Here is a 12234-nt window from a genome sequence, read left to right as displayed (position 1 = left end):
GAAAAATTCAGTGAATTAAAATAAGTTACAACTATTGATTGTCTTTAAATAATTCAGAAAAAATTGATTTTATTTGGATTTTACATTACAAACACCGATTGAAGATTGTATGTAAAGAGAATTTTAAAAGATAAGAGAATATTTTTTCCTCATTAATTTTACATTCCGTGTGCAAGGCCTTGGGTTCTTCAATTGATATGGAATTCCTCTTGTTCTCTTTTGTTCAATTTTATGAAAACAAATGACTGCGTTGATCAAATTTTTATATGTATTTTATTCGGAGGATATTAATTTAGAATTTAATGGAAAAATTCCGTAAATAATAGAGTAACTTTTCTAAATTTCAGACTTTTAAAATAAGGACGCAAGCTAGGTCAGGAATTGCTACTCAAAGTTGTAACGTCAAAACGACGTCATTTTTTTAACTTCTTACGTGCAGTGTTTAAATATGTATTTTTTGAATAATTTATCGCATTGTAGTAATTATAGTAATTTATTGACAGAACCTTAAGTAAATGTACGATACGTGAATAAATTGATAGGAAATACACATTGACGTACAACCCCAAATCATGCCTTCTAAGAACGTCTGTCATTTTAACCAGTTGTGGGACATTTCCGCAAGGCATTTCGATTCTTAAGTATTTTTTTTTATTCACCGATAAGATCTGATGAAACCTATATGTATCAAAAGTATTTTTTCAGTACTTTTCACTGATAAAAATTTGAATAATTTTTGCCTCTTGAATTCGGAATAAATCAATAAAATTTTAACTTACATATATATATATATGACATGACGTCATCGCAGCGGGACATGTCTGCAGAACACGGATGTTGTTTGATTACATACCTTAAAGCATGGACATTTTTCATCATTTCTTTCGACCAAATAGTTGTATAAAAGTACCCAGTGTATGTCAAATCAAATTTGTAAATTTACTGACAAATTATTTTTCCCCCTGGAAAATAAGCTACACTAGATTTTAATTGAATGGGACATCTTTTCAGACAATTATTTTAAAGGATGCGAGTTTATTACATTTTCAACAGTGAAATACTCTAATTTATCCATTGAAATAATAAAAGTGATATCCTGTCACAGTGTGAAAGGATATCAAAATGATATCCTGTCACGGTATGTCAAAGAGCAGGAAAATTCTCGAACCAAAAGTGTTGTAAAAACACTCCTTAGCATGTTATAAGATAGAAAACGCATTTATAAATCATTTTGTCATAAAATAAAACTGCGAAAGTTCCCCAAATATGTTGCTGATATTCATGTTTACAATGTTTTTCACTTAGCTATGACGTCTAAACCGCTCAACTATGACGTCATGTACCTAAGACTGCATTATAAAAAACACGCAGGCAACGGGAAAATCATAGACAATGTAATAAACAGAAAATTCAATGTTTTGTAGTTGAATATGGAATTTATTTCACTCGTGAGACAGGATTTTTTTATATTTTCAAAATATCAAAAAATCCTGTCCCACTCGTGAAATAAATTCCATATTCAACAACAAAACATTGAATATCCTCTACATCCATTCTCTTAACAGAGGTTGTCAACAAAAAATGTTATGTCTAACTATGATGTAAGAGAACGATTCTGTAAAGTATCTCAGAGATAAGAACAGATTTGCCAATCTTTTTCGAGAATAAACTCTATATTTTTCTGTTACTATGGGACAAGACAAAAGTGGACGTCATTCTTGAATGTAATTGTCTGCCAAAGTGTATATATCTCAGTTGATTTGATACGCAAGAGCATGCTCTACATGTACGTATGAACAATTTCTGAAACGATGTAAATTATTGACAAGCAAGTTGATGAAACAAGAATATCAACAGTCTCGTTTAAAGTCATCATTTCTTAAGTTCTATGGTCGATACAATGACCTTGTCAGCAAATACAATTTATCATTGAGTCAAATGCTGACTGACGTTTTTCATACCAATTGGTAGTCCATTATTTATACACTGAATTGACGACAGATTTTTCCGTTATTTCCTGATCGTGACAAGGAGCACAAGGCGGGTGTGACCGGTCAGCAGGGGATGCTCACTCCTTCATGGCACCTGATCCAACCTCTAATGTTTCGGAGGTCCGTGTTTGCTCTGCTCTTATTTTGTATTGTTTTATGGACTTTGAGATTGAATACTGTTCGTTATCTCCATATCCTTCTTGGAATAATACTTCTTTTTGTTAAAATATTATTGGTGAGAAAGAACCTTTTCTTTTCATATATACAACTACATGTTTATTATTAAGACTGTACTAGAAATTAATGCTGAAAACTGATTAAACGTATAATTTCTTATTAGATGCAATTACTGACGTTACGTCAAGACATAAATAAATATTTTCCCACATTTAAAGTAAATTTATTATTTTTGATGAAGAGTAAAATACTAGTTTATTCCCGTGTCTTAAAAATATACATCGATTTTTCGAGTAAATTTGTTAATAAAATTATTTTAAATAAAAATGTAAATTGCATTTACTTCTAAATAATTGTAGGAAACTTAAAAAAAATATTTATTCCTGCAGGGAAATATATTAAAAGGTTGATATATTAAATAATGCTTTGAAGATCATATAGATGCGATCGAGGTTTAAAATTACTATAAATCGATAATTACTTTTATTTATTTACTGAAACACAGGATGACGGCCCCTGGAAGAAAACTGAACATTGTGCAAGCAAATAGATGATAAGATCGGTTTTGTTTAAATATTTGTATATTCATTTTCCGATTGATTGGATGATTGTGTATTGTTTAACGTAACTTTTGAGAATTTTTCTTTCATATGGAGACGCCACCACTTGCAGGTGGAGAACCACAAATTTTGTCCTATACTCGGCACTTAGGGCCATTGAGAAGTGAGGAATCTCTTTGCCAGCACTTACTGCTACACTGGACCTCGGTTTATACGGTCTCACCCGAAGGGCCGGTCTCCACGTTCCACAGTGGGATTCGAACCCGCGACAAAAGGATCGACTCCTTACTTAGCGACGCTAACCAATGCTCCCCGCGAGCGACTTCATGTTTCGAAAATCAGGCATTGAACATTTCAAAATGCTCACAAATTCAAAGGATTATGTATTTTACCACTGTGACGTTATTTCTTTCAACTTTATCAATGAATAATTGTAAAAATCATAGAGGGTTGTACGTAAATTTCAAATAAAATTTTTAGAATATGCCAATAAAAACACGTACTATCATGCGTTTTCTAACTAAATATTGACCAAGAAATATATTTTTTGGATAAAAGAAAACTGTAGATATTTATGCATTTGAAGAAAATTGCATGATTTGTGTACTTGTCCATTACTTAAAATTCTTTTATCTAATTTAATCAATTATCTAATGATGCAAAGTGTATAATGTATTTAATCTACTACCATTGCTATTTTCAATAAATCACTTTAAATCAAATTTTCTTATCAAACAAATTATCATATTATACTAATTAACATTGGTATCAAAATGGATAAAGATGTAAAGAATAAAAGATAAAAGAAAAAAAAGGAAAGAAATCTTAAGCAAAGTACTATGTCTGTCAGCAAAATTCATAGTTACATAAACACATTAATTGGAATATTTTTTACAGCTGCTATAGCAGTTCTTTGAGAAAAAAAACTTTATATTATGTACATGTACTTGTTTGAAGTTGTAGCCTAAAATAGGTTTTTTTCCCGTATTACTATCTCTTATTTATTGGAAGAAAAGAGATAAGTAGTGCTTAATGATTCACATCTTTAAATTTCTTCCTGGTTGCTAAAACATGAACACATACCCAGCCATTGTCATAAAATTGTTCCACTTCAAGGATAACTTACTTTTATTATTTTTAATAAATTTGAGTGCAGACTTTCCTCGATATAAATGTGGAATTTGACACATCAAAGGTCTCCTTTCATTCGATATATTTTTCCATTGTTGGCTCGGCACCAAATAATAATAAATCAATCAAAATCATGATTACTTAGAATCTCGTTACGGAAGCCAGAAGGGGACAAAACAAGTTTTTTTTTTCAAACCGAAGAATATATACATCCATTTTTGACAATTTTTTTTCAAAATCTTTAATTTTTAAGAAATACTTTTTACAAGAAAGCTAAGGATGATTTTAATAATTTAGATATGTGAAAATATGGAAAATGAAATTATAACAGAACAGTTATACTCTCATGGTTAGAGATACTTTTGACAAACACTATATTTGTGCGATCAAAATATATAGTATACATGAGGTTACAAATGTCAGTAAGACATTTCAATATTCAGATAGACTAATAAACAAGACTAAATAAAATATGTGTTTTATTGCCAAAAATTATCTAATAGATTAAATACATTAATACACTTAATATATTTTTTTTTACATTTTTATTACATAAAATTTATAACACGAAAATATAGAAATGTTTACAGAGAAAAGAAAAATTGATTTTTCATACCCCTATTTCTTTCATCGGAATTCAACTCTTTATTTGTGACATTTCATACCGAAAATGAGTATCGTCTGATACTACCACCGCAACAAAATTTCTGGAGTTCATTCCTAAATTTGATGTCATAGAACCAGTATATGTAGGGATTAGCAATGTGATTCAGAAGGTTAAAACGCAAACAGAAAAAATAAATATTTAAATGGTACCCTTTTAGTTCTATTCTAGTTGCGAAACTGTGGACCTGAGTAATGAGTGACGTCAGATACGAAACTACGTAGACAATTATGATGACGAGGAACATGACACTGATCTTTTTGCGCGCTTTTTGTTCCCGATTTTTGTCGATCGTTGACGTGTTTTGGGATGCAAAATAGGACCTTCTAACATCGTTTTGTGGAAACTCTACCATTGCAATTTTCTCAACTGTGGAACTCTGTGTTTCTTTTGAGGTGATATTAGTATCTACGTCCACAACAGTACTTGTTCGGTTTCGTCTGGTAGGCGACAGTGTTCTATAAATAGTTTTAGTCACAGGAATGTACAAAGCGGTGGTGACGAAAATATTGATGAAAGAAAGAAGAAGCAAAAACCCAAAGTAGGGAACCATAACACCCGTTCCATTTGTTCCGTCATCGGAATGACAGACAAGTACAGAGATGTTCCGAGTGACATTCAGTGAGTCATCTTCAACAGTTGTGCGATAAAATCCACCAAATTTCAAAACGGGAGATGCATAACCGACCGAAAACAGAAAAATCACCAAGATGGTGATTCTGCAGGATTTCCTAGACATCTGTTGACTAAAGGGACGACAAATTATTAGGTATCTCTGTAAAGCAATGGCAAGGATCAGGTGAGCCGAAAATCCCCCGGTCAGTATCATTGAAAAATATAGAGATTTGCACAAGTATACATCAGGGTAGCTGTAACGCTTGGTGTTGTCCAGGTGAAATTGAGTCACATTCGAAACACATCCGATAAAATCGATAAAAGCCAAAATAGGAATGAAATACCGGGTACCTGTTTTGTCCTGAATGTATTTAGTGTACATCAAAAGAACAAGAGAGTTTCCGAATATTCCAAATGCTGCTTCGATAAGGTGTACCATAGTGTTAGGAAGGAGTTGTTCCGAGTATTTATCTGACAAAATTTCTGCATCGGCCATATTCACGAGAGAAGTCAATAAAACTCACTGTAAATATCAGTAACTGTATCATCCAAAGGAAACTGTAGCTTTTACTAAAGATGTAAAGATTTGGAAAACGGCTACTGAGAATAAACACATTACACCATTTATAGAAATTGTTGTGAAAAGATACCAGAAGTAGCTGGTAGTTATAAGGAAATATGTACTCCAAGTCACTGGAGTGCCTCTAAAATAAAAAAAATTGTCATAAAGGAGGTAAGAAATAGCACGAATACAACTAATAGAGTAGTTGCACATCATAAACATTTATATTGTGACGAGAGAAATATTATCCAGTACTACGGGTGGTTGAAAAAAACTTTAGAAACAACGTATATGGCTTTTTGCTTAGACATCTAATACCAGGTTACTAAACCCAATTCTTGGGGTCTTTGTTTTATCCTGTGTAGGCGCGATTTGTCTGGATTTATCTTTTATAATGTTCATATTATTTTGAATTAGCTGGATTTATAATTTTGGAAGGAAGGTATTTCCGAGTTTCATTTGCTGTCCGTGAACTTTTTCGAATTCCTTATAAGACGTACTCACTTTTGTATTTTTAGCTCTACTGGTCAGAGATCAGAAGAGTTTATGGGATAGTAATGCGTCCGGCGTCCGTCCGTCTGTCTGTCTGTAAACAATTTTGCAAAATGCTACTCCTTCTACAGTTTTGGTTCGATTTCAATATAACTTGGCATACAAGTAGACTCTACTAAGATACATAATTCTGTGCATCAGTTTTTGATTACAAAGAACGGTGTTGCAGTGGTTACTAAAAATATTAATTTCTGTGAGATGCTTTTAAAATGCTACTTCTACAGTTTTGGTCGGATTTCAATATAACTTGACACACAAGTAGACTATCTTAAGATACTAGTACACAATTCTGTGCATCGGTTTTTGATTTTGATGAACAGTGTTGCTGTGGTTACTAAAAATATAAATTTCTGTGAAATGCTTTCAAAATGCTACTCCTCCTACATTTTTTGTATGATTTCAATGTAACTTGGCACACAAGTAGACTATACTAAGATACATAGGTCTGTGCATCGGATTTTGATTTCCATGAACGGTGTTGCCGTGGTTACTAAAAACAGAATTTTCTGCTAAATGATTTAAAAATGCTATCACAAATATATTTTTAGTTTGATTATGATATAATGTGTCATGCAGATAGACTACACTAAGATACATTATTGTCTTTATTTTTTTTAACAATTTATTTCGATGAATGATGTTGCCATGGTATAACTATAATTGAAAATTCTTTAAAAAATATATTGAAAGTTACTCCTACAGCTGTAGTCTTATTGCAGTATTGCCACCAATGACTTTATCAACTTGAAGAATAACTATTCTATTTCATATTGCTGTTGTAAAGATTCAAGTCCAAACTGCAACTTTTCTCTTCCTTTGTTATAAGTATAAACCAGTAGAGCTACAGTCTCGACAGAGATTTCTGGTTGATACAATGGCGGAAAAAAAACTGAAAAAAATCCGCACTATAATTTCCAACTTATAAAAGCCGGACTTTTAAAATTTCTTTAAAACAAGTTCTTCCAAGCAAGGCATTTAAAAACCTTGACTCGGCAATATCACATATCACTTTGCTCTTAATTGGACCCATTACAAGGCTTCCCGATCTTTTCATCTGAAACACATTAAAGCCTACTTTTATGAACCTTTTTCATAATTAAAAGCAGAGAAAATTCGAACGCCTTTACTGCATGATGTCAATTAAGGCATCCGAGCCATAAAAGGACAAAATTTTCTAACCTTAGATAGCCATTCTGTAGATTAAATAATATTAAACTATTTCAAAGCAGTTAAGAGTAGCAAAGGATTTACCATGAGAATTTATTCAAAAATATAATTACCCAAGCAGTAATTAATTGATTAAGTATGCATTGAGGTCTATGGGAACAAGCAATTTTTTATCAATATAAAAATTATCAAGCATACAAAAATGATTAAAAAATGATTTTTAACCGGATAAATTTTTTTACAATGAATTTTATTGATTACAAGCAAAGGATGATAACTCTTCAAGGAAGGTCAAGGTCAATAATTAGGACACATTCCAAACTTTTATGTTGAGACTTAAACATGAAGATTATGTCTCCATATACTGAGTATTCAGCCAATATATAGCAGTTATGCATTCAGATTCATTGAATCTGGGGCTGTTATAGATAGGATACCTTAATTCTCAACAACTAGGTTTATGGTTAACTCATACAAAGATTTGATTTTTGATGAAAAAAAAATTTCAAGAACATTTTAATATTACAATATTTGTGAATGAGATGTCTTTCTTTCTTAAAAGAGAAAGCTGTACGTTTAAGTAAAAAAAACCCCAGACTTCTATGGATTTACAGTTTGATTTATTTTGCTAAATTTTGAAATATACATTAAACAATGAACATAGGATAAAGCACGTATAAATGTAATACAAAATGATTTGAACGAATATAATTTTTACATAACATCAGATGTATTTAAATACAGATATTGACGTTATGAATTCCTCCCGTTATATTATGAGACACCAAATTTACAAAGAAAACGAATGTCTTCTGAAAAATTTCTCGCAGCAAAACTTCCGAAGTTCATTTTTGAATTTGTTGTCAAATAACCAGTAAATATATGGATTAGCAATGTGATTCAAAATGTTAAAACGCAGGCAAAAATCGAAAACATTTAACTTGAATCCTCTCAGGTCTATTTCTGGGTCTACGAAGGTGTAGACTTGTGTAACAAGTGACGTAAGATACGAAACTACGTAGACAATTATGATGACGAGGAACATGACGCTGATATTCCTCCGCGCTCTTTGTTCCCGGTTTCCATCCGTTGTTAAGGTGTTCGATGGTTTACTTTTAGGAGATTGCACAATGTTTTGTGTTAAATCCGCCTTTGTAATTTTGTCGGAACTAAGATCCTGTGTTTCTTTAGATGAGATATCGGTGTTGTCTTCCGGGATTCTACTTACTCGATTCCGTTTGGGAGTGGACTGTGTATTATAGATGATCTTGATCACTGGAATGTACAGAGCGAAAGTGACAATGATATTGATAAAAGAAAGAAGGAGAAAAGTTCCAAAATACGGAATCAGTACACTGTTGTCGTTAGTTCCATCATCGAAAGTACACCGTGTTACCGAAAAGGGTTCCTGTATTCTGCTGAATTTCACAATTGGAGCAGAATATCCAACTGATATTAGAAATATAATCAATATAGCAATTTTGCAAGATTTTGTTGACATTTGCGGAACAAACGGACGACAAATGATTAAATACCTCTGTAACGCTATCACCAAAATCAAGTGCGCTGAAATACCCCCCGCCAGTATGATTAGAAAGCTAAATATTTTACACAAAATATCACTAGGGTGATGCATGGTGTTGTCAATGTGATATTGAATCACATTTGAAATACAACCTACAAGATCCACAATTGCCAGAATAGGAATGAAAAACCGAGAAGCCGTCTTGTCCTGTACATATCTAGAGTACACCAAAATAACTAGAGAGTTTCCGAATATCCCAAGAACAACAGCAAAAAATTGTGCGATTGTATTGGGAAGCAATTGATCCGAATATTGCTCAGAGAAATTTCGTGCAGACTCCATCGTCACATTTGTCTTAAAAAAAACCCCGTTTTTATGTGAATTTTATTCTTCGCTTTGACTTAAGGAATTACTTTATGTGATACAAAGGAGAATACAGACTACTTGTCTTAATTTAGAATAAACGAATGACAGGCTTCAATCAGAAGTATTACAAAGGACTAAGGCCTTGGAATGAGAGGATTCTTTATGTACAATAGCAAGATTATAATGGCAAAATTTATATTGCGCACTCTTACTTCTTTTGTTGTGACTTATGAAATGTTTTTTGATGTTGTTGTTTTTGTTTTTTGTGGTAATAAGATGTAAAATTTACAAACTGAGTACAAGTAATCCAAACTGATGCAAGGATATCAAATTCAATTTATTATCTAGAAATAATTTGTAATACATAATGTATGATGTCTCATTAGTTTACAAGATGTAATTGATGTAACTTTACTGATGCCTCCTTATAGCGAGGGTTTACATTTCTCAAATGCAAGGTCAGAATTGTTAGTAATCAGAGGAAAATCATGTTATAAGGAATAAAAGTATGAAACAAGAAAGCTGTAATACTAACTGTCCCCAAGTTAGGACCAATACTAAAACGTCAAAAATATCTTTACCCTTTGAAAGAATACACATGATGTGTAGAATGAAAACTCTAGCACCAAGTGTTCAAAACTGATCGCCAAGATTAAAGTTTGAAAATTTAAAGTAAACTTGGGTCAAACTTCAAGGTAAAGGCATCAAATTTGTTGGTAACAAAGGAAAGGACTTGTCAATAGGAATACACATGCGGATTATGAAAGCCAAAGCCCCACAAACTCAAAAGTTATTGTTAAGGTGAATGTTTTTGCGGTCAAACAAACAGACAGACGGACGGACAGAACTAAAACTGTATAACCACGAGTCATCGATTACGGGGGCATGAAATGATTTAGGAGATTGCTATCGAGCGAACAAAAGAGATTTCACAAGATAAAGCACTGACATTCAATTGACTGAAAGTAGATTAAGTGACAGATAAAGATAATATTTAATGTTTATAACGATAACAGTTTAAATACAATGAAGAATTACCTCAGTGATTTTTATATTGATTTGTTTACAGTTAACATAACTTTTCCCTTTATTTCATGTCTGTATTTACGTAATGATACAGATGTCAGTTGTGAAAAGTTTTTACATCCTTTTTGTCATAAATCAATGAAATATACATAATTATTAATTTTTGAAGAATGTTATACTCGTTTACTTAATTTTATGACAAATTCATTTATGATGCATATGATATAATTATATCTTTAATGAGATTCAATTTTATTGACTTCAAGCAATTCACAGAAAAGCTTTATTTTGAAATCACAGATAAGTAAAACTAAGTGTAAATAATTGCATGAAAAACATAATAATCTTTTCTTTGGAAGAACCAGAATTGCTTTATCTGTATAATGATCCTGTCCATATATCAATTAACTTACTAAGTCCAAGTGACCTATTTCAAACATCAACATAAAGTAAAGACTTGGTGCTCTCATGGTTCCATGTACATGTAATAGTATGATGTTAACTTGCGAATTTATAGAATGGTGGTTCCCCGTTTTCGGTGACTTAGTGGATCGGGTGCCATTATTTATTGCATATGGTATCAATATGAACGCCTATTTATATATCATCCAAAAATTTGTAAATAAGGTCAAACATGAAGGTCAACTTCAAGGGGAAGGGGGGGATCAAAGCATGCTCGAATATATCCTGTATCAAGTAATGCACATGTCAGATATGAAAGCCCCATTTATTCTTTTTTAAAACTTTTGACCAAATTAAAATTGATATTAATAATTTTGAAAAGTAGGCCAAACGTCAATGCCAATGTCACAGGGTAAAAAATGTCCCGAGTAAAAACATTTTACATGTATTACATTCCAGAGCAAGATTTCTTATTTTCATTCATCTTTTCTCGACAACATATTTATTATTTTTCTGGAATTTTTCCCCCCACCTACATGTATCCATCGACCCAAAACATTTCATCCTGAATCTTGAAAGGGCAACCAAAACAAAGTTAACATTATTTCAAACATTATTTTAAATAGGGACTTACTATGATTAACACATGTTGCCAGAAAAATAAAATATTCTCAAATAAATTTTTCATTGAATTGCACACATTATAAAAATCATCCAGATATCTTTCCGCAAAAAATTAGACTGTTGAGTAAAAGTTTCGTACAGAAAGAGAGGGGAGTTTATATTTTTACAGACCATAAAGATGCAGTATCGCTGAACATTGTATATTGTTTAACATATCTCTTGGGATTTTTTCACTCAGGGAGACGCCATTACTAGCCGCAGTAGAGCTGCTAATTTTAGTCCAACACACATCAATCAGGACGATTAACTATTGAGGGTCCTTTTTTGTATCAGCACCTACTACCACACTAGACGTAGGTTTATACGGTCTCATCCGAAGAACCGGTCTCCACGACCCCTAGTAAGATTCGAACCCGTGACGTATTGATCAACTCCTTATGCTACTGCTATTGAGCAAACGCTCTTACCACCCCTGTTCCACGCAAAACGACAATGTTACTGTTGACAATGTATATAATTTATAAATATGTAGGACGAAAGTATAAACCCTAGCAATATCATTTCCGAAGGCACTGAGGAGAGAGGGAAGGAGGTGTGGATAATATGTTTATCATAGGTTCTCATTCCGTGAAAGAATGTATCTTATTTACTAGAACAATGTACAGTACGTAAAATATTGACATTGAAATTTTGAACTAAACTGTTGGCGTTATAATTATGCTCAAAGCATACTTGTCAGGTTATAGTTTCCTCAGTAATAAAAACATTATACTCAGTATACAACCACTTTTATTGCCTACATCTGTGAATGATCAAGTTTTCTGTTCAAATTCAAACAAAAACAGTAACTCAGGTGACCTATTACTTTCTGT

At 32.3% G+C, this 12234-nt stretch overlaps 1 protein-coding gene across 1 annotated transcript; it reads right to left on the bottom strand.

Moving 5' to 3' along the window:
• Window positions 1–4503: 4503 nt before the first annotated feature.
• Window positions 4504–5923, bottom strand: LOC134246914 (trissin receptor-like). The gene has a single exon (XM_062729259.1). It carries the CDS (start codon window positions 5632–5634, stop codon window positions 4519–4521), a length of 1116 nt encoding a protein of 371 aa, XP_062585243.1. The 5' UTR covers window positions 5635–5923; the 3' UTR covers window positions 4504–4518.
• Between the last annotated feature and the right edge of the window lie 6311 nt (window positions 5924–12234).

Source organism: Saccostrea cucullata, unplaced genomic scaffold (genome assembly GCF_032062105.1).
Source record: "Saccostrea cucullata isolate Sc308-1 unplaced genomic scaffold, CSIRO_AGI_Scuc_v1 ctg7747, whole genome shotgun sequence".
Taxonomy (NCBI): Eukaryota; Metazoa; Mollusca; class Bivalvia; order Ostreida; family Ostreidae; genus Saccostrea; species Saccostrea cuccullata.
Note: the sequence above shows the minus strand (reverse complement) of the source record. Positions and strands in the feature narration are given on the sequence as shown.

Coding starts and splice junctions, on each gene's coding strand:
- LOC134246914 (XM_062729259.1), bottom strand. CDS start 5,634: ATGGCCGATGCAGAAATTTTGTCAGATAAATACTCGGAACAACTCCTT.